General features: G+C 45.0%; 1 protein-coding gene and 1 long non-coding RNA gene across 2 annotated transcripts; one reads left to right on the forward strand and one right to left on the reverse strand.

Annotated features, from left to right (window-relative positions):
* Positions 1-230: 230 nt before the first annotated feature.
* LOC132388554 (zinc finger protein 585A-like) lies at positions 231-22,204 on the forward strand. The gene is made up of 4 exons (XM_059960929.1): positions 231-573; positions 3,940-4,112; positions 5,314-5,486; positions 19,114-22,204. Exon 4 carries the CDS (start codon positions 19,522-19,524, stop codon positions 21,175-21,177), a length of 1,656 nt encoding a protein of 551 aa, XP_059816912.1. The 5' UTR covers positions 231-573; positions 3,940-4,112; positions 5,314-5,486; positions 19,114-19,521; the 3' UTR covers positions 21,178-22,204.
* LOC132388559 (uncharacterized) lies at positions 5,427-16,353 on the reverse strand. Its single transcript, XR_009510271.1, has 4 exons — positions 16,110-16,353; positions 8,689-10,021; positions 8,092-8,183; positions 5,427-5,531 (listed from the first exon to the last, which is right to left on the reverse strand). It is a non-coding gene; the product is annotated as an uncharacterized LOC132388559 (long non-coding RNA).
* Positions 22,205-23,764: the final 1,560 nt, after the last annotated feature.

Consider the following 23,764-nt stretch of genomic DNA (forward strand, 5'->3'; position numbering starts at 1 on the left):
TATGGAAATGATATAGGGAAATAATGTGGGAAATGCGGCGGTGGGTAGGGCAGTATGTGAATGGCGAGGAACAGACACCGGTCACATGGGAGACCCTCCAGCGAAACGTGATCGTGTTTTACCGCAGATCGGCAGCATTTGCAGGTTTGTTTCCGTGGCTCCGCCCACCGACTGTGACGCAAAAGGAAGCACATTGCGCATGCTCACAGGCCCGAGCCAGGCAGTGATGTTTTTTTCGTTCTTTGTGGAAGTGGGTCAGCAGCGGGATCGGGTTCGGGTTCGGGAGGGGGTCCTCGCCCCCTTGGACGGGGGGCCGGAGACGGATTATTCTCTGCGGGGCAACACCAACAATTTCCCTTCAGTGAGTACTGAAGCCGGACCCAAGCGGGGAGGTCTGACGTTGTGTGGTGAGTTAACTTTCCCGAACTCAAACAAGAGAAAATCTGCAGATGCTGGAAATGCGAACAACGCGCACAAAATGCCGGAAGAACTCAGCAGGCCGGGCAGCATCTAGGGGAAGAATACAGTCGACATTACCGGACGAAACCCTTCGGCAGGACTGGAGAATAAAAGGTGGGGGAGGGGAAGGGAGAGAGAAACACAAGGTGATCGGTGAAACCTGAAGGGGGAGGGGATGAACTTTCCCGAACTGGCGGCCTCGCCTCGCTTCCTTCACAGAATCTGCCGGGGTCGGTCCGGGTTGTGAGACCTTCACACCGAACCGTCTGAGATGAGCCGCCGCTCAGCCCCTGTTGTTCTGGTCCTATTAGCCGGAGGAAGTAAAAGATGTTTCTATCTTGTTACTGACAAAGAATTGTATAATTTGTTTCCCGTGTGTTATCTGAATTTACTTACCTGTGATGCTGCTACAAGTCAGTGTTTTCCTGTACCTGCACATTCCCGTACTTGTGCACTTCTTAATAAATTCAACAGAACCTGAGAAATCTCAGTGCGATTTGATCAGTGATGATCATTTTGGCAGCTCGGTATGTCGAATGTATGAGACAGTAAGTACACTGTTGAATGCAAAACCCTGAACAGTGTTGATAATCAGAGGGAACTTAGGCTCCAAGTGCATCGCTCCCTGAAAGAGACTGCACAGATTGATCGGGTGGTTCAGAAGGCAAATGGCATGGTTGTCTTTATCAGTTGAAGCATTGAGTTCAAAAGTCGGGAAGTTGCGTTGCAGCTTTATAAAACTAGATAGACCACATCTGGAGTGTTTCATACAGTTCTGGTCGCTCCCATTCTCGGAAGGATGTCGGGGCTTTGGAGTGGGCGCAGAAAAGGTTTACCAGGATATTGCCTGGATTAGAGGGCATGAGCTATAACGGGAGGTTGGACAAAATTGTGTCGTTTTCTCCGGAACCTTGCCGGCTGGGGTGAGACTGGAAAGTCATTCATAAGATTACCAGAGGATTAGAAGCCATGTCTCAGAAAGGCAGCGTCTTTTATCAAGGAACTCCAGCACCCAGGGCATGTGGTTTTCTCAATGTTACCAGCGGGTAAGGAGGTACAGAAGTCTTCAGGAACAGTTTCTTCCCCTCTGCCATCCGATTGCTAAATGGATATTGAACCCTTGAACACTACCTCACATTTAAAATATATAGTATTTCTGCTTGTTGCACGATTTTTAATTTATTCACAAAAACAAAGAGAACCTACAGCACAATACAAGCCCTTCGGCTCACAAAGTTGTACCAACATGTCCCTAACTTTGGAACTACTATGGTTACCCGTAGCCCTCTATTTTTCTAAGTTAGTATTTCTTTATTTTTCTCCAGGCACCTATTGTGCTGTCTTGTCATAACCATTTCAGCCCTGGGAAAAAGTCTCTGACTATCCACATGATCAATGCCTCTCATCATCTTATACACCTCTATCAGGCCACCTCTCATCCTCCGTTGATCCAAGTAGAAAAGGCCGAGTTCACTCAAACTTTTCTAATAAGGCATGCTCCCCAATCCAGGCAACATCTGTGTAAATCTACTCTGCACCCTTTCTATGGTTTCCACATGCTTCATGTAGTGACGCAACCAGAATTGAGCACAGTGTGGTGTGACCAGAGTCAGATATAGCTGCAACATTACCTCTCGGCTCCTAAATTCAAACCCACGATTGATGAAGGTCAATGCATCATATGCCTTCTTAATCACAGAGTCAACTGGCATAGCAGCTTTGAGTGACCTTTGGACTGGGACCCCAGGATCCCTCTGATCCTCCACACTGCCAAGAGTCTTACCATTAATGTTATGTTCTACCATCATGTTTGACCAAAGAAAATGAATCACTTCACACTTATCCTGGTTGAACTCCATCTGCCACTTTTCAGCCCATTTTGCATCCTATCAATGTCTCACTGAAACCTCTAACAGCCCTCCACACTATCCACAACTCCCCCAACCTTTGTGTCATCAGCAATTTTGCTAACTCATTCGTCCATTTCCTCATCCAGGTCATTTATCAAAATCACAAAGAGTAAGGGTCCCAGATGAACTGTAAATGATTTAGTTGTTTATTTTTATTATTTTATTTTGGTTTTTTTCCTTCTATAATATGTATTGCATTGAACTGCTGCTGCACAGTTTTCAAATTTCATGACACACACTGGTGATAATAAACCTGATTCTGTTTCTGAGTGGACAAACAATCTATTTTTCCTGGGGGTTGAAATGTCTAATATATTTATGGTGAGAGGAGATGTAAGCAGCAAGTTTGTTTCTTTACACAGAATGGTGGGTAGCTGGAGAACTCTGCCTGGGGTGGGAGACCCGACTGGTCACGTAATCCCGTTTGCTCCTCCCATTTAACAGCAGATGGGCAGCACCTGTGCATCTGTTTCCGAGGCCCTGCCCTCCGGATGATGTGACACTCACTTCGTGCATGTTCACTGTCTCCGGCCGGGTGGTGTTTTCTTCTCCGCTCAGTGCTGAAGTGCATCATCTGTGGGATCGAGGGAAGGGTCGTCACCTCCTGGATGGGGGAAGCCAGGGGTTGGGATCACTGTCTGTGGGCTGAAGATATTGCGTTCCCATCGGTGAGTATTGAGACCGATCCCGAGCGGGGAGATCTGATGTTGGCCATGAGCCCCGAACTGAGGACCAATGACTCATTTATTTTCCAATTATCTGGGCTGATCAAAAATGTGTAGACTACACTTAATCTGCATTGAACAATCCAAACCTGGAGCCCAGGCTGTCTATTTCCACAGAGTTGAAATGGAAGACCTACCGACAGGTAATGTGAGGCTGTTTACTGCAGATCTGCCGTGCCCTTCGCTTTGTGATGCAAGATGACGTGGTGTGTGCTCAGAGTCCCGGAATGGGTCAGGATGCTTCCTCTATGTTGTGTTGTGGAAACTGATGTTGGTCACTGAGTCCCGTTAACTTCCCCCAACTCAGCTCATTTCCTGAGGCTGCTCATATTTGTCCTTGAGCTTTCTGGCTGTTGTGTCTTCTCCTGGACTGGGGTGAGTGAGAAAGGGGAACGTCCCAGGTTTTGGGGATCTTTGATTACACTGCCTGCTTTACTGAGGGACTGGGAAGTCTAGGGGGGTGAATGGTTTCTGTGATGTGCACGTGGACAAGTGGTTAAGCAATCTGAAGGACATGAGTTTGAGCCTCAGGCCAGGCAGTGCGTTGTATCCTTGAGCATGGCACTTAACCACACATTGCTCCTGCACGTTTATAGCCCAGATGGATCAAATCACCTAATCCTGTTCCTGTGTCTTATGTATTACCATGACAGAATGATGGCTCCTTCTTATCCTATTTAGTTTTGTGATGTGTGAGGGACAATAAAAGATTGTTCACTGAGATTATTATATTTGGCTTCAACGTTCAAATTTCAGTGAGTTTTGTTCTTAGTAACATGAAGCAGAAATGTTTGGTTCTCCTTTTCATTGCTAATGTGCTTCATTATCTCTCTGGCTAATGTTAGACCTGCGGTGAGAGGTTTATTGGAAGAAAAACCCCAACTGGAAGCAAACCATGGCTGAAGATGTGGGAATAGCAACAAGTGAACTGGCCCGAGGACTGAGAGCATCAACTGGAGAGAACAACACTGAATCAGCTGACTTGAAGTTCCCACTGAGTCAGTGAGGAGGAAGTTTGGTGAGTCTCATTTACTCAAACACTGGTCCTTTATACATTACATACCTGTACAATAGAAGATGGGAACTAGTTGGAGTGAAACTGAATGTGCCCAGAAGAACCATTTATGCCTCTGACAGGCACAGTTGCAACCACACCAGGTCTGGTAATGTGTTTCCAGCAGCCCAGCCCTTTAAAATCACTCCCATTTTGTGGAAGTCAAATCTGGATAGAGTTGTGGAAATCGGGCAGAATCTGAAGTTGCTGGAGATCTGCACTAAAAACTGAAAATGTTTCAAATCATCCTGACAAAATGTTATTAATCTGAATTGTAAAGATTGTTCCCCTCCCCACAGCTGTTCCTTACATGCTGAGCAGTTTGGTAATTCCAATTTCTTTTATTACATTCATTCTGGATTAGTTTCTGTTTCCTGAAATGTACCTGTTTTACCGTGGGAGTGGAAATGGCTCACTCTGTGATAGTAGAACAGTAAAGTAACCACAACTTTTCCCTGCAAATTACTCTGGTACCAATTAGTTTGTTATTCCTAGAAATGTGTTCAGTACAGTTGTTGTGAACAAGGTTTACAAGAATAATCTCAGGAATGTTCGGATTTATGTATGAGGAGCATTTGATGGTTCTGGACCTGTGCTCAATGGAATTCATCGGGACGGTGGGGGTGGTGGGGGTTGTATGGTTAAGTAAACCTACCAAATGCTGAAAAGCCTGGATACAGTAGACACGGAGAGGATGTTTCCATTAGACTGTGATCTGACAGCGCAGTCTCAGAATAAAGAATCTTCCCTTCAAAACAGAGAGGGAAAAAAAAATTGGCCAGAAGATGTCTGATCTGTGGAATTTGTTGCCACAGAGGTTGGTTGAAGCTGCCATTTGGGTATACATATGACAAGAGATTAACATATTGATGATTGCTGAGCAGCTCAGGGTTACAGGAGGAAGGCAGGAATGTGGTGTTGGAATGAAAGTCAGCCATGGTTAAATGGTGGAGCAGACCAGTTGGACCAAATCACATAATTCTGTTCCTGACTGAATGACGGCTCCTCCTTATCCCATATTGGTTTGTGATGTGTGAGTGAAAATAAAAAATGTTTACTGAAATCATTATATCAGCCTTCAACGTTTTGTTCTTAGTAACATTAAGCAGAAATATTTGGTTCTCCTTTTTATTGTTATTGTGCTTCATTATCACTCTGGTTAAAGTTAGACCTGCAGTGAGAGGTTTGTTGGAAGAAAAACCCCAAATGGAAGCAAACCACGACTGAAGACGGGAACAGCAATAAGTGAACCAGCCTGAGGACTGAGATCATAAACTGGAGAGAACAACTGCCTCAGGAGAATCGGAGATTCCATTGATTCAGTCAGGAGAAAGTTTGGTGAGTCTCATTTACTCAAACACTGGTCCTTTAGACATTACATACCTGTAAAAGGGAAGGTGGGTTATAGTTGGAGTGAGACTGAATGTGCCCAGAACAACCAGTTATGCCTCTGTCAGACCCAGTTGCAATCACTCCATGTCTGGTAATGAGCTTCCGGTTTCCAGCCCTTTAAAACCACTCCCATTCTGTGGAAGTCGAAGCTGGAGAGAGTCACTCAGAGACCGTACGGTACAAACTCTTTATTCCACGTACCTGGGGCTTACTCAGTTAGTCGCTCAAACAGGAACAGTCAATGACTGTCCCCACCCAATCTACTAACTGACTAACAATTCCCCTTACACCGCGGATATATCCATCCAGATACCCCCACACAAGACAGGCTGGAGCCAAAGGTATTTACTACATGAGCCGCCCCATAGATAAATTACCAAACAGTCATAAAGGCTTCCAGACACAGAACAGACTGAAGCTGTCCTATCTCTTCTCATGAGTGCACATGGAGATAAGCATCTTGAAACTCCAGCTAGCTACGCTCAAAAAGAAACACGGCTCAGCACATCGGTTGATCATCAGCAGTTTCTTTCAGAAAAACAGGCTGCTATTGTTTAACAAAGTGTTAACCATTTTACAGACTTTATCATTCCCTCCTTTTGATCATTACAATATCAACAAAGCACTAACTTTTTATAGAGAAAGCAACTGATGACAGCATTGGCTTATCAGTGGGTAAAGACAGTGTACAACAGTAATTACAACAAAGATATGTACAACTATTAGGCTATAATGCAGTATCATACCCCACATATTACCAAACAGGCCTTCACAGATCACCATTTCGATCCTTCAGTGAACCCGTGTAAATCCTGCCTTACATTCTTGATGCTGTCAATCTCCTTTGTGGTGTGCTTGGAGAGGGATGTAATGGTAGTAGATTCATCAGGGATATAGGTTCAACATTCTGTGTCAATAATAGCACAGGTTCCCCCTTTCTCAGCTCGGATAAAATCTAAAGCCATATGATTCTGTAGGACTGTTTGCCAGATTGCAATCATTTCAGTGGATATTTCTGTTACGTGGGCCTGTGTTTCTGTCAGGGCCCCTGCAGTATCGTGGCCAGCTCCTCAAGTGCTGTATCCAAATTGATTATCTCTGATGAATTCCTGGCTACTCCATAGGAGAGAAAAGTAATCATCCAAAATCAATCAGTCTCAGTTGTTCCTCTCGGCTGCTGGTCACCTGCAAGTATGGCCAGGATGCATGTTTCCCAGTATTGGAAGTTCCGTTTGATGGAGGCCTGAGACACCATTCCTCAAAACACTGACAGCCACAGTCATCTCTGACTGGACCACAGGTCCTCATCTCACTTCCCCGTATGTTATTTGAGAAAACCCAGGCTGAGAGTTCCTCACTCTGGTTGGGCGAGATTACTGACATTGGAACCATAGTTTTACCATGCTGTGGAATTTCAGCACAAACCCAGCAGACACCTAGTTCTACCTGTTTTGCATAAGTATAACAGAAAGACGGAAATGTGTTAACATGGGGGCCCCCAGATGCTGGGGTGAGCCCTCTCAAAGACATAAACATGAACACCACTAACAACCAATACATTTTCCATTAGTCCAAGAGAGACCTTCTACTCAGTTCCTTCAGTAACATGTTTGGCACCTAATGATGTATCCTCCGAGATTTCTCGCCCCTTCAGTTTCACAGCCGTGGGAGTGGTCGGTAACACCTGATATGGTCCTCTCCACCGAGGTCCAAGATTCCGTTAATCCCAGTTCTTCATCAGGAAAAAAAATCCCAGGTTCCATCATGGGATAGTCACTCCTCTCTGCGGAGTAGTTCTCTTCCTTGTAAGCCTGTCGTACCTGTGAATGTATGCTTGGAACATTTTGGTTAGTTGGCATATATATTTTCCCATGTCTTCCCCTCAGGTATGAATATCCAATTTTGCTGGTAGGCTTTCTGGGAGCAATGGTACACAAGGTCTTAGTCCCCAGGGTGTCTTCATGGGCCGTCCATAAATGATTTCAGCTGGTGACAACCATGTTTTCCCCTGTGGGGTAACCTTCATGTGGAACTGGGTAACGGTAGACCCTTCAACCAAGTGAGTCCAGTCTCCACTGTTAGTTTGGCCAATTTACTCTTCAGAGTGCCATTGGCTCTCTCCACTCTGCCAGCGGCCCGTGTGTGGTGCACACAGTGGAATTGTTGCTGGATAGCTAGTTCGTTATGTATGCCTTTGTTTACTTTCATCACGAAGTGTGGGTCATTGTCAGAGCTCAGCATCTCTGGCAGGCCATACCGGGGAATTATTTCCCGTAATAATACCTTCACAACAGTCATAACAGTATTATTGGTAGTTGGAACAGCTTCAACCCATCAACTAAACACATCTATAATATCTAAGCAGTATCTATAGCAATGTACTCTATGTAATTCAATAAAATCAACTTGTAGACACAAAAAGGTCCACCTGTCAAGGGACTCGTACCCAGTGTGCAGGGTACAGGTTACCAACCATTCCCTCCTTTCCCAGGTGTGTATAATTACATATATAATTGACCAATATTGGTAAAAACTGTGTAGGAACACAAACCTGTCCCACTAGGTGATCCAAAAACCTAGGTTGGAGTCTTTCTGGCACCCCATCTGGGACCACAGTTCTCACTCCTCCTCAGAGGCGTCACCCTGAGAAGAACAAAACATGAGGTATCTGTAGAGCAGTGAGTAAGTTGTTTACAAAGGTGACATTACTAATGGGGTGGCCAGAGGAAGTCAGGAATCCCCATGTTCCCAGAGAGCCCCGTAGTCATGTACAATTCCAAATGCATAACAGAGTCTGTGAAAATGTTCCCACTTTACTCTGTTGCTGGGATACAGGCATGAGTCAGAGCAAACAGAGCCTTCTGGGCGGAGACAGTTGCTTCAAAAGAGGCCTGCTCAATTACTTCACTGTCTGTCACTATCGCATAGTCAGAATATATTATCCTGCTGGATCCACAAAAGAGCTTCCATCCTCATAAAACTTTGCCTCGGGATTGAGGGGATATTGCTAAATGGATGGGAGAGTCTGTCCTTCTTTCATGGTGATCCTGACAGGGGGGCAGTTGGTGCAACAGACTTCCTGGCCTGAAATTGCACAGAGATGGGGTACTGCATCTTGGGATTGGTCACTATTAAAAGGTTGTCTTACCAGATATCCCATCTTCACCTCAGACTCCTTCCCGTATTGGACTAGACCCACGGCCAAGTCTTGCCAGTCTCCTTCGGTGCTGGAGGCTTGCTTCGTTAGGGTGTAGGCCAGGAACCCTGGGCTCTTTGGCTTGAACTCAGAGCAAATCCTAATGGTGGTATGGGGAACTACCAGTTCTGTCTGTCGCCAAAGGAAATCTGGAAATTCGGCCAGTAATGCAATACCGTCTCTTCCTGTAACCTCTCTAATCACCGTGACTAGGAACTTATGTCCCTCGGGGGGTGCATAATATTGGCTTTCCTCAGTGACGCACCCCGTAGGGTCAAAGCACAGAGTCACACGAGGGTTGGCTGCTGGCAGAAGGAGTGGGTTCCAAATTAAGTGCTTGGGGGTCGGAAACTGGGGAAGCTGTCGGTTGTTCTCCTGACAAGGGTGACAGCATTGTCTGTGCAAAGAATCTCGACTTCCAACGGACAGAGCAAGTCTCTCCCTGCTAGATTACACCCCCCGTCTGGTGGTGACTGTAAATGAAACCTCACACTGGCTCCCCTGGAATTCCAGCTGCAGTGGCTGGGTACGTGAATAGGTACGTTCCGTGCCTTCGAACCCAGACAGAGTGATTGTAGCATCTGATAGCTGGAATCCCTTTTCCGATACTATTTCCTGATCGAGAGTGGTTGTGGTTGCCCTCATATCAATTATAAACGGAACTGGAGTTCCAGCAACTTGCAATATTAAATTGGGCTCTTCCTGAGGGTTGGCACTCATGGTTGGAAGCATCTTCTTGTCAGTTTCTAAATGGGTTGTTGTCCCCACCTGTCCCTTGGTAGGTTTTTGCTCCCATTTCTGTTCCTCAGATATAGCCCGTTCACATCCTTCTTCCCGCTGAGCATATTCACCTTTAATATTAGTTCCCTTCGGGGTTGATCGGGATTCGAAAGTTGGGTCCTAATGATATGTCAAAGCTCGTTGCATTAGATTTTGGTCATTGTCAGGCCTATCCATATTATTTGTTTTAATCATGTTGGCTAACTTAGTTGGTAAGCATTGGAGCAGTAGGGCATTGAACAGGGGGGACAGATTCCCATCATTAAAGTCTTGGTCTCCTGCGAAGTGATTGTAGCAGGCCACAAATCACTCTCAATAGTCTGGTCCCGATTCCCAGGCTTAGGTTTGCATTCAGGTACTTTAGTGATGTTCACAGGTTGCTGGAGAGCCCTTTACAAAGCTTGAATGATCTGGTCCAGCTTTTCATTCTCATTATGTTTTCCAGCCTGTAACTCCTTATAGGTTTGGTATCTCAATTCTGCTTTCCATTTTCGCCCCTCATCACCTGAGCAAATCATGCAGGAGAGACTGAATAAATCTTACGGAGTCGCATTAAACATTTGTATAGTACTGTGGAGACACTGAACAAACTGTGCTGTTTTTTCTTTTTATCTGGGGCCTGATTCATGATCATTATCATTTCTTGAGGCTTCCAGGGAGCATACACAGGAATCGCTGAGGGCTGTCCCTCCTCCTAATCCTAGGGGGAACATTTGCTAATGCTGTTCAGTAGGGTTTAAGCTAATGTGGCAGGGGCATAGGAACAAGTGCAGAGAAACAGAGGGGTGCAAAATGAGAGCAGAAGCAAAAAGTAGTAAGGTGAAAAGTAAAAGTGGCAGGCAGTCAGTTCCAGGGCAAAAATCAAAAAGGGCCATTTTTCAACATAATTGTATAAGGGCTAAAAGTGTTGTAAAAACAAGCCTGAAGGCTTTGTGTGTCAATGCAAGGAGCATTCGTAACAAGGTGGATGAATTGAATGTGTAGATAGTTATTAATGAATATGATATAGTTGGAATCACAGAGACATGGCTCCAGGGTGACCAAGGATAGGAGCTCAACATCCAGGGATATTCAATATTCAGGAGGGATAGACAGGAAAGAAAAGGAGGTGGGGTAGCGTTGCTGGTTAGAGAAGAGATTAACGCAATAGAGAGGAAAGACATTAGCCTGGAGGATGTGCAGTCGATATGGGGAGAGCTGTGTAACACTAAGGGGCATAAAACACTGGTGGGAGTTGTGAACAGGCCACCTAACAGTAGTAGTGAAGTTGGGGATGGCATTAAACCGGAAATTAGAAATGCGTGCAAAAAAGGAACAGCAGTTATAATGGGTGACTTCAATCTACATATAGATTGGGTGAACCAAATTGGTAAGGGTGCTGAGGAAGAGGATTTCTTAGAATGTGTGCGGGATGGTTTTCTGAACCAACATGTCGAGGAACCAACTGTAGAGCAGGCCATTCTAGACTGGGTATTGAGCAATGAGAAAGGGTTAATTAGCAATCTTGTCATGCGAGGCCCCTTGGATAAGAGTGACCATAATATGGTGGAATTCTTCATTAAGATGCAGAGTGACATAGTTAATTCAGAACCAAATGTTCTGAACTTAAAGAAGGGCAACTTTGAAGATATGAGACGTAAATTAGCTAAGACAGACTGGCAAATGATATTTAAAGGGTTGATGGTGGATAGAAACATAGAAAACAGGTGCAGGAGTAAGCCATTCGGACCATCGATCCTGCACCGCCATTCAGTATGATCATGACTGATCATCCAACTGAGAACCTTGTACCTGCTTTCTCTCCATACCCCCGATCCCTTTAGCCACAAGGGCCATATCTAACTCCCTCTTAAATATAGCCAATGAAATGGCCTCAACTGTTTCCTGTGATAGAGAATTCCACAGATTCTCCACTCTCTATGTGAAGAGGTTTTTCCTCATCTCAGTCCTAAAAGTCTTCCACTTTATCCTTAAAATGTGACCCCTCTTTCTGGACTCCCCCCAACATCGGAAACAATCTTCCTGCATCTAGCCTGTCCAATCCCTTTAGAATTTTAGACGTTTCAATAAGATCCCCTCTCAAGCTTCTAAATTCCAGTCATTCTTCATATGAAATTCCTGCCATCCCAGGAATCAATCTGGTGAACCATCTTTGTACTCCCTCTATGGCAAGAATGTCTTTCCTCAGGTTAGGGGACCAAAACTGCACACAATACTCTAGGTGCCGTCTCACCAAGGCCTTGTACAACTGCAGTAGAACCTCCCTGCTCCTGTACTCAAATCCTTTTGTGATGAATGCCAGCATACCTTTCGCCTTTTTCACCGCCTGCTGTACCTGCATGCCTCCCTTCAATGACTGGTGTACAATGACACCCAGATCTCGTTGCACCTCCCCTTTTCCTAATCGGCCACCGTTCAGATAATAATCTGTTTTCCTGTTCTTGCAACCAAAATGGATAACCTCATATTTATCCACATTAAATAGCATCTGCCATGAATTTGCCCACTGACCTAACCTATACAAGTCACCCTACATCCTCTTAGCATCCTCCTCACAGCTAACATCGCCGCCCAGCTTCGTGTCGTCCGCAAACTTGGAGGTGCTACATTTAATTCCCTCATCTAAATCATTAGTATATATTGTAAACAACTGGGGTCCCAACACTGAGCCATGCGGTACCCCACTAGTCACTGCCTACCATTCTGAAAAGGTCCCGTTTACTCACACTCTTTGCTTCTTGTCTGCCAAACAATTCTCTATCAGCATCAATACCATACCCCCAATACCGTTTGCTTTAAGGTTACACACTAATCTCCTGTGTGGGACCTTGTGAAAAGCCTTTTGGAAATCTAAATATACCACATCTACTGGCTCTCCCCTATCCACTCTACTAGTTACATCTTCAAAAAATTCTATAAGATTCAGCAGACCTGACTTTCCTTTCACAAATCCATGCTGACTTTGTCTGATGATTTCACCTCTTTCCAAATGTGCTGTTATCACATCTTTGATAACTGACTCCAGCATTTTCCCCACCACCGACATCAGACTAACCGGTCTGTAATTCCCCGGTTTTTATCTCCCTCCTGTTTTAAAAAGTGAGGTTACATTAGCCACCCTCCAATTCTCAGGAACTAATCCAGAATCTAAGGAGTTTTGAAAAATTATCAGTAATGCTTCCACTATTTCTTGGTCTACTCTGGGGTGCAGACCATCTGGCCCTGGGAATTTATCTGCCTTTAATCCTTTCAATTTACCTAACAGCACTTCCCTAATAACATGTATTTCCCTCAGTTCCTCCATCTCACTAGAACCTCGGTCCCTTACATTTCCAGAGGATTATTTATGTCCTCCTTAGTGAAGACAGAACCAAGGTAGTTATTCAATTGGTCTGCCATGTCTTTGTTCCCTATGATCAATTCATCTGTTTCTGACTGGAAAGGTCATAACATTTGTCTTGAGCAATCTTTCTTTTTTCACATATCTGTAAAAACTTTTAGAGTCAGTTTTTATGTTCCCTGCCAGCTTTCTCTCATAATCCTTTTTCCCTTTCCTAATTAAGCCCTTTGTCCTCCTCTACTGGTCTCTGAATTTCTCCCGGTCCTCAGGTGTGCCGCTTTTTTTTCTAATTTATATGTTTCTTCTTTGGACTTGATACTATCCCTAATTTCCCTTGTCAGCCACAGGTGCACTACCTTCCCTGGTTTATTCTTTTGCCAAACTGGGATGAACAATTGTTGTGGTTCATCCATGTGATGTTTAAATGCTTGCCAATGTATATCCACCGTCAATCCTTTAAGTATCATTTGCCAGTCTGTCTTAGCTAATTCACGTCTCATACCTTCAAAGTTACCCTTCTTTAAGTTTAGAACCATTGTTTCTGAATTAAATATGTCACTCTTCATCTTAATGAAGAATTCCACCATATTATGGTCACTCTTACCCAAGGGGCCTCGCACGACAAGATTGCTAATGAACCCTTCCTCATTGCTCAATACCCAATGTCGAATGGCCTGCTCTCTAGTTGGTTCCTGTGCAATGGGAAGCAATTAAAGATTACATGGATGAACTACAACAAGTATTCATCCCAGTTTGGCAAAAGAATAAACCAGGGAAGGTAGTGCACCCGTGGCTGACAGGGGAAATTAGGGATAGTATCAAGTACAAAGAAGAAACATACAAATTAGCCAGAAAAAGCGGCGCACCTGAGGACTGGAAGAAATTCAGAGTCTAGCAGAGGAGGACAAAGGGATTAATTAGGAAAGGGAAAAAAAGATTATGAGAGAAAGCTGGCAGGGAACATAAAAACTGACTGTAAATGATTTATAGATAAGTGAAAAGAAAAAGATTGGTTAAGACAAATGTAAGTCCCTTACAGTTCGAAACAGGTGAATTGATCATAGGGAACAAGGACATGGCAGACCAATTGAATAACTACTTTAATTCTGTCTTCACTAAGGAGGACATAAATAATCTTCCGGAAATAGTAGAGGACCAAGGGTCTAGTGAGATGGAGGAACTGAGGGAAATACATGTTAGTAGGGAACTGTTAGATAAATTGAAGGGATTAAGGGCAGATAAATTCCCATGGCAAGATGGTCTGCATCCCAGAGTGCTTCAGAAAGTAGCCCAAGAAATAGTGGATGCATTAGTGATAATTTTTCAAAACTCCTTAGATTCTGGATTAGTTCCTGAGGATTGGAGGGTGGGTAATGTGACCTCACTTTTTTAAAAAATGAGGGAGAGAGAAACCGGGGAATTATAGACCAGTTAGCCTGACATTGGAGGTGGGGAAAATGTTAGAGTTGGTTCTGAAATATGTGACAACAGCACATTTGGAAAGAGGTGAAATAATAGGACAACATCAGCATGGATTTGTGAAAGGAAAATCATGTCTGGCGAATCTTAAAGAATTTTTTGAGGCTGTAACTAGTAGAATGGATAGGGGAGAACAAGTGGATGTGGTATATTTGGATTGTCGAAAGGCTTTTGACAAGGTCCCACACAGGAGATTAGTGTGCAATCTTAAAGCACACGGTATTGGGGGAATGGTATTGATGTGGATAGAGAATTGGTTGGCAAACAGGAAGCAAAGAGTGGGAGTAAATGGGACCTTTTCAGATTGGCACGCAGTCACCAGTGGGGTACTGCAAGGCTCTGTGCTGGGACACACGTTGTTTACAATAATGATTTACACGATGGAATTAAATGCAGCGTCTCCAAGTTTGCGGATAACACGAAGCTGGGCGGCAGTGTTAGCTGTGAGGATGCTGAGAGGATGCAGGGAGACTTGGCTAGGTTAGGTGAGTAGGCAAATTCATGGCAGATGCAATTTAATGTGGATAAATGTAAGGTTATTCACTTTGGTTGCAAGAACAGGAAAACAGATTATTATCTGAATGGCCAATTAGGAAAAGGGGAGGTGCAACGAGACCTGGGTGTCATTGTACACCAGTCATTGAAAGTGGGCATGCAGGTACAGCAGGCGGTGAAAAAGGCAAATGGTTTGTGGCATTCGTAGCAAGAGGATTTGAGTACCGGAGCAGGGAGGTTCTACTGCTGTTGTACAAGGCCAATCTGAGGAAACACATTCTTGCCATAGAGGGAGTACAAAGAAGTTCCACCAGATTGATTCCTGGGATGGCAGGACTTCCAAATGAAGAAAGACTGGATCGACTAGGCTTATACTCGCTGGAATTTAAAAGATTGTTGGAGGATCTTATTGAAACATATATAATTCTAAAGGGATTGGACAGGCCAGATGCAAGAACATTGTTTCCGATGTTCAGTTCAGAATGGGGGGCGGGGGGGTGGTCACAGTTTAAGGATAAAGAGGAAGCCTTTTAGGACCAAGATGAGGAAAAACTTCTTCACACACAGGGTGGTGAATCTGTGGAATTCTCTGCCACAGGAAACAGTTGAGGCCAGATCATTGGCTATATTTAAGAGGGAGTTAGATATGGCCCTTGTGGCTAAAGGGATCAGGGGTATGGAGAGAAAGCAGGTACAGGGTTCTGAGTTGGATGATGCATGATCATTCTGAATGACAGTGCAGGCTTGAAGGGACTAATGGCCTACCCCTGCACCTATGTTCTATGTTTCTATGTGTGGAAAATTAAAATCTCCCACAATCACAACCTTGTGCTTACTACAAATATCTGCTATCTCCTTACAAATTTGCTCCTCCAATTCTCGCTCCCAATTAGGTGGTTTATAATACGCCCCTTTAAGTGTTACTATACTTTCCCCATTCCTCAATTCCACCCAAATAGGCTCCCTAAATGAGCCCTGTAATCTATCCTGTCAAAGCACCGCTGCAATATTTTCTCAGACAAGCATTGCAATACCTCCCCCCTTGCCCTTCTGAAACAACAAAATCCAGGAATATTTAGTTGCCAATCACACCCCTCCTGCAACCATATTTCACTAATAGATACAACATCATATTTCCAGTTATCAATCCATACTCTAAGCTCATCCACCTTTCTTACAATGCTCCTAGCATTAAAATAGATGCATTCAAGGAACTTTCCACCTCTTCCTCTCTGTTTATCCCTAACGGTGCAAACAACTTTATTATCTCTTTTTTTACCTTTCCCCTATATCTTCGATCTGAGCGCTTCTACATCAGGGAGGATGTTCAAGTCATCTCTGTGTTAAATGTTTCGCCATCACAGTGACTGAAGGCAGTTGCAGGTTCATGACGGACGGTTACTGTCAGATTCTGCAGTTCTTGTGGCTGCTCATCGCACCCAGGACTGAACCCTGGTCAGTGAGCCTTGGAGGAGTCGGTTCTGCTGATGTTAGTCTTAATCTAGATTGGTGTTTAATATTGTGGATCTGTGAAAGATAAATCAGTTCTGTATCAAATCCCGTGTCTCAGGTACTTACTGTCTCTACCACACTCACAATGTACACTAGAAAGGCCACTTAGCCCATCTGGTTCCTGCCCATGTTTCTGTACCATATCAGTATATCAAAATCTCTCCCTGCCGTTCCCCTCTCACTCTCCCTGAGATGACATGTTGCAACTAGTCACCACTCCGTGGGATAGGAGATTTCCCGTGAATTTCATGGAAACATATAAATGCACAACTCATTACAGATGCTTTGTCCCACATTGCTGTTCTGACCATGTATCTTACTCTAGAAACTGCTTAGAATTACCCTGCCACATAGTCACCTATTTTCCTAAGCACCATGTACCTATCTGAGAGTCTCTTAAAAGACCCTATTGTATCCGCCTCTACCACCGTCGCTGGCGGTGCATTCCACACACACACCACTCTTTGCTTAAAAAACTTAGCTCTGACATCTCATCTGTACCTACTTCCAAGCAGCTTAAACCTATTCCCCCTCATGTTAGCTGTTTCAGCCCTGGGAAAAAGCCTCTGGCTATCCATACGGCCAATGTCTCTCATCATCTTATACACCTGTATGATTTTGTCCAGGGTGAATAAGATGATGAGCACATTGTGGTTTTGACATTCTCTCTCTCTCTCTCTCTCTCTCTCCTTGTGTCTGACGTCACAGTCCTGCCTCACTCAGGCACTTAAAGCGACACTCACAGTAAGCGAACCTGCGGTCTCGTAACATAATGTGCATCTAAAGTCTGACAGCAGAGTAGTGAGTAAATCTTCGATGGTGTAGAGTCAAAAACCAAAAAGTTGCTCCAGAGAGAGATTGGGTCTAGAGTTTACGAGGAGGAGGAGGAATCAGATCAGCAGGATGTGACTACAAAAGAAAGGTCAGAAACATTTAGAAACTGGTTGACTGAAAAAATGGTGGTTAATTTCGGGCAGCAAATGTGGAGAGGAATAAAAAGACAATGTTTAGGCCGAGCCCCTTCAGCATGCCTGGACTGTGTACTCCGCTGCTTAGTTGTTCTCTGAAATACAGAGTTCCTCCAGGGTTTTGTGTGTGTGCATCTCTGTATTTCCAGCAACAGCAGAATCTCCTGTGTTTTATAACAGCATTGTACTTTGGCACTAGATACACGTTGATATTGAGTATATTGTTTATGGGAGCCACTTTCTGCGTTAGAACAGCTGCAGATTTTTTCTACACACACTATAAAAAAAATGAGGTATGGACATTGAACCGGTGCTTGCAGAAATGGTTAATGGCACAATGATGTCTCAGAGGGCCATGCGCTAAGAATTTTGCCGGCTGATGAAATACGCAGGCGTCAGGCTGAGGCCGTCCCTGAGTATCACGTATGCGCGCAGTACACAGAAGGCCTTGAAAATGTCGGGTACAGATAAGAGCGATTCTCTGTGTTTTTATCTTAAACACTGACTTCAGGACAATTCCTGTGAAATCCGGACACCGTTGCCATCAATCCCGGGACAGTCCTGCTCTCGTCCCTGTCTCTCAGCCACATGATCCATACACGGGCCCTGGGGAGCTTCCGGCTGCTGAGTGAATGGGAACCGATGGATCTCTCAGATAGAGCTGAGCTCCAGCTATAATAAAGGCAAGGATTAGCAACTCAGAGAAAGGGAATAAAATCTTTTACATCACCAGTTGAGAAAATCACCTTTGTTCTATCTCCAATCACTAACAAGTTAAAATCTGCAGATGCTGGAAATCCAAGCAACTCTCACAAAATGCTGGAGGAATTCAGCATTAGTACTCTTTTCCATAGATGCTGCTTGGCCTGCTGAGTTCCTCCAGTATTTTGTGTCTGTTGCTTGTTCTACCTCCTCTTGTTCTGGACTTTTCCACCCGTGAGAACATGTTTTGTCCCATTCTCTCTGGGTATGTAATGATATCAAACACCTTTGTCATGGGCAGCAAGTAGCTTTCACATCCCAAATGTGCCAGACTCCAATGAGACAGACTCCTGTCCTTCCCTTCGTATTCATTGGCATTGCCAGCACTGAGTTCACCACTGTCAGTCGTTGGGGGAGGCTTCAGGGGAATACAGAAACTGGTGATACTTGTGTGTATTCTGGTGTTGCCAAAGCTGCTGGAGAATTTGCAAGTGGGAAGAAGTGGAGTGATATTTTGGAAATCTGACTTTTTAAAGCGTAACTTAGCAAGCAAACCACATATGGACAATATGCAAAAAATTTTGATGAGAAAATCCTACATTACCCATTACAGGCCAGCTACATAGGTTGTGTGTGTGTACAGATGAACTGGATCGAACCCAGAGGAGATCAATGTTCCTATTGACAGTGATTTGCCAGCTGTTAAAATGAATACCTCTCTATAAAAATTCACTGTGCACATGTTGTCAATGGGTAAAAAAAAATTACACATTGCACGATTTATGTACACACTGGTTATTACAAGTTAAAGGGGGTATTGGAGGAAAGATGGGGAGACTTGTAGTGTCCCTGATGCCCTCCCTTACAAGATGCACATCCAGATGCAGTTTGTACTTGAAGGAGTTGGAACTTGAAACACATATGGGAATTGATGACCATTCCAGATACCAGCACTCTGCCCAGTCAGGAGATGATTTATCTTCCAACTTGAGTTTAACCTCACTGTAACAGTGTGATACGAAATCAAACCTTGGCAACTCAAGTAATCTCATCTGAAATGTTGTCCTAAACCCATTGATGGATTTTGTAAATCTTTTACAGGATAAAAAACGAGAAGGAATTTGTCTCCAGGAATCTCAAACACGACACGCCAGTTTTGCTGCCTCTGTCTAGATATTTATGAAGTGGAGCAAGGTATTCAATCAACCATCCTTCCTGCTCAGACTGTGGGGAGGGATTCACTTGGTCATTTGAACATCTAGCAAGCCCGTCATCTTACAGAGGAGAAAGGCCTTTCACCTGCTCAGACAGTGGGAATGGATTCACTCGGTTATCACAATTGAAGGTATATCAGCAAGTTCACAATGGGCAAGGCCATTCACCTATTCTGTGTGTGAGAAAGGATTCTGTCGGGCAACCCACCTGTGGACACACCAGTCAGATCACACTGTGCAGAGACTGGTCATCTGCTGAATTTCGGTGAAGGGATTCTCTCGGTCATCTGACCTAATGGCACACCAGCGTGTTCACACGAGGGGGCGGCCATTCACCTGCACAGTCTGTGGGAAGGGATTCACTGCATCATCCAACCTACTGAGACATCAGCGAGTTCACACTGGGGAGAAGCCATTCACCTGCTCAGACTGTGGGAAGAGATTCACTCAGTCATCCAACCTACAGAGTCATCAGCAAGTTCACACTGGGGAGAAGCCATTCACCTGCTCAGACTGTGGGAAGAGTTTCACTCGGTCATCCCGACTACTGGCACACCAGTCAGTTCATACCGGGGAGAAGCCATTCACCTGCTCAGTCTGTGGGAAGGGGTTCATTCAGTCATCCCACCTACTGAGACATCAGCGAGTTCACACTGGGGAGAAGCCATTCACCTGCTCAGTCTGTGGGAAGGGATTCACTCAGTCATCCCACCTACAGAGTCATCAGCGAGTTCACACTGGGGAGAAGCCATTCACCTGCTCAGTCTGTGGGAAGGGATTCACTCAGTCATCCCACCTACTGAGACATCAGCGAGTTCACACTGGGGAGAGGCCGTTCACCTGCTCAGTCTGTCAGAAGGGATTCACTGATTCATCCGCCCTGCAGAGTCATCAGCGAGTTCACACTGGGGAGAGGCCGTTCACCTGCTCAGTCTGTGGGAAGGGATTCACTGATTCATCCGCCCTGCAGAGTCATCAGCGAGTTCACACTGGGGAGAGGCCATTCACCTTTTCTGTCTGTGGGAAGGGATTCACTCATTCATCCCATGTACAGAATCATCAGCGAGTTCACACTGGGGAGAGGCCATTCACCTGCTCAGTCTGTGGGAAGGGGTTCATTCAGTCATCTGACCTGCAGAGACATCAGAGAGTTCACACTGGGGAGAGGCCGTTCACCTGCTCAGTCTGTGGGAAGGGATTCACTGAGTCATCCACCCTACAGAGACATCAGAGAGTTCACACTGGGGAGAAGCCGTTCACCTGTTCAGTCTGTGGGAAGAGATTCACTGATTCATCCCACCGACAGAGTCATCAGCGAGTTCACACTGGAGAGAGGCCCTTCACTTGCTCAGACTGTGGGAAGAGTTTCACTCGGTCATCCCAACTACTGGCACACCAGTCAGTTCATACTGGGGTGAAGCCATACACCTGCTCAGTCTGTGGGAAGGGATTCACTCTGTCATCAACCCTACTGGTACATCAGAGAGTGCACACTGGGGAGAAGCCATTCACCTGCTCAGACTGTGGGAAGGGATTCACTCATTCATTCAGCCTACAGAGTCATCTGCGAGTTCACACTGGGGAGAAGCCATTCACCTGCTCAGACTGTGGGAAGAGATTCACTCGGTCATCCCACCTACAGAGTCACCAGCGAGTTCACAATGGGGAGAAACCGTTCATCTGCTCAGTCTGTGGGAAGGAATTCACTCAGTCATCCCACCTACAGAGTCATCAGCGAGTTCACACTGGGGAGAAGCCGGTCAACTGCTCAGACTGTGGGAAGAGTTTCACTCGGTCATCCCAACTACTGGCACACCAGTCAGTTCATATTGGGGTGAAGCCATACACCTGCTCAGTCTGTGGGAAGGGATTCACTCAGGCATCGACCCTACTGGTACATCAGCGAGTGCACACTGGGGAGAAGCCGTTCACCTGCCCAGACTGTGGGTAGAGTTTCACTTGGTCATCCAAACTACACCACACCAGTCAGTTCATACTGGGGAGAAGCCATACACCTGCTCAGTCTGTGGGAAGGGATTCACTCAGTCATCCCACCTACAGAATCATCAGCGAGTTCACGCTGGGGAAAAGCCATTCACCTGCTTAGACTGTGGGATAGGATTCACTCAGTCATCACAACTACTGGCACACCAGTCAGTTCACAGTGGGGACTTGCCATTGTAATGAATCCCTGGGTTTCCTTTGCTGTGGACTCTCATTTTAAGAGAGAGACATTAAGAAGATGAATCAGTCTGACTTGCAGCCTGTTTACATCGCTCGCGCTTGTTTAGCTTTAACCGAGGACACAGACACTCAGAGTCAAATGGAGACGAAGGAGGAAAAATGGAAGGATTGAAGCCAGGGAACTAGTGACCAAGGGTCACTGTTTAAAAGTTTCCTATGCCCACAAGGGTGGGTTAATTATCGATTCATGTACATCGAATGTGTGGAAGTAACATTGTTTGATCCATAGGAGTGGATCTGATTTGGGATATCCTGTGGAGACCACTTATGTGTTAACACTTGAATGGCTGTGGTGTGGTAGTTCACTTGAAAACATACCCCTTGTTACAAGTCACTTTCGGTGATAATCAGTATGTGGATTTGGAATGATGATGGATAAATTCTACAATGACTGTTCTTTCGTTTTAACACCATGGAACCTGAGGAATGTACATATTTACATATCTACATATATCTACATATTATCTACATAATATCGACATTTTTGCCTTCTCTTGCCATTTACCCTGGATTACAAATCTCTCTCTCTTATCGCCTATTCTGTAGTTGAACTGAACTTTCATACTTTACCATCTCAAGACTCCGAGCCTTGTTCCCCCGAGCTCAATAGTTTGGGAGTTATATTTACACACATTTATAAACGTAACACTATTAACTTCTGTTTATCTTGTTTAAGTTGCAATATTACAAGTAGATTCTAATAAAGACAGATTTAACATCAAAACCAGACTCCAGGTGTAGTCTATTGCTGCTGGCTTGGTTCTAAAGCATTATGGTTCATAACAAATTTGGGGCCTGCGTCTGGGATATGAACAAATTTGGTGGCTATTGATCGATGAATTATCAGTTTGATTGGGGAAATCCCTTTTGATTTATTTGTGTGTGGAAATCAGCAGCAATGGACATTTATAAATTTCTGGAAGCGCCAACCCCTGAGGCATTAGGAAAAGCCAAAAAAAATGAATTGCTGACTGCTGCTAATGGGCTGAATCTTAAGCAGGTAAGGGGGGTGTGAAGGACCAAGGCCACCATAAAATTGGGAGAGGAGGTAAAGGTAAAACAATAGGGGTTTTATTATAAAATATAGACATCCACCCCCTTTTCCGAGACTGGGATCCCTGTTTCTACCGGTAATGATGTTGGGCATTTCAATGTGTTCACTTCTGTCCTCGATTCCCTAAATGAAAGGGTTATCACATTTGATCTTTCTTCATATGATGACCCAACCATTTCAGGGATGAGTCTGTTGAAACTTCATTGCACACTCTGTAACAAATACTCTCTAACCACTTGGTTAATCATCTGTGCAAAAAATGTTCATCTTCAGCAGCCCCGTGTTACCCCAAACACTCACCTCCTACCCCCGACATTGGCCCCACTTGCAGGTCAACCGTCTGCTGGTGTTCCCCCCCCCAATGTGAATCCCTCCGTTCGCCACCACTGTGGTCTCAGATATTTCCACAGATTTCCACCGGGGCAAACATATTGCCCGCCCCCTCTCACACTATCTTTTTCCATTCAATAAAATCCCTCCTCTCCCTCCCCAGGGAACTGGCATCATACCGATGGGCCGAGTGGTCTCCTACCTCTCGGCAACACATCAGACTCCGGCCGCAGCAGACGCTTCACAAACACCCCAACTTCCCTTGGAGGGAAATGGAAATAAATCAAAAAACGGACATTTACTCCGGTGTGATGTGGAGTTTGAGGCCGGAGGGGAGGCTAACTCAGCGGGGGTAACACCCTTTGGACTTGTCCACCTCTGTGACTGGTGGTAACAAGTGATTGACATCGCTTTGCACCAGAGGGAATAGCGCAGCCCCCGAATCCTCTGTTGACAGCGGTGGGGGAGGGCTGGTCACGTGACTATTAGCCCAGCTATTAAACTGATAAAGCCCGAGCTCACCAGTGCATGGATGACGTAAGACACTGTGCACGTAAGGGCAGATCCCGGTGTGTGAAGCCCATGCGTGACGTCAGCCACGAGGGGGGTCTGTGTGACATCACCTGTGGGGAAGCGCTCGTATTAAAATGCACCTCAGTGTGCGTTTCTTATGATTTCAGAGGGACAAGAACATTAATCACGGGTTTCATTACTGAATCCAGTGTTGTGAGATGTTAAAGTTCCCTGTTATGTGTCCGGCTAGGCCGTGTTGTTTGGGGGCTATTGATCGATTAATTATCTATTTGATTGGGCATATCCCTTTTGATTTATTTGTGTGTGGAAATCAGCAGCAGTGAATATTGATAAATTTCTGTAGGTTGGATGACTGAGTGAATCCCTTCCCACGTAC

Source organism: Hypanus sabinus, unplaced genomic scaffold (genome assembly GCF_030144855.1).
Source record: "Hypanus sabinus isolate sHypSab1 unplaced genomic scaffold, sHypSab1.hap1 scaffold_349, whole genome shotgun sequence".
Classification (NCBI taxonomy): Eukaryota; Metazoa; Chordata; class Chondrichthyes; order Myliobatiformes; family Dasyatidae; genus Hypanus; species Hypanus sabinus.

Excerpts from the sequence above, each read along its gene's own strand:
- LOC132388554 (XM_059960929.1), top strand. The coding sequence starts at position 19,522 with ATGGCACACCAGCGTGTTCACACGAGGGGGCGGCCATTCACCTGCACA.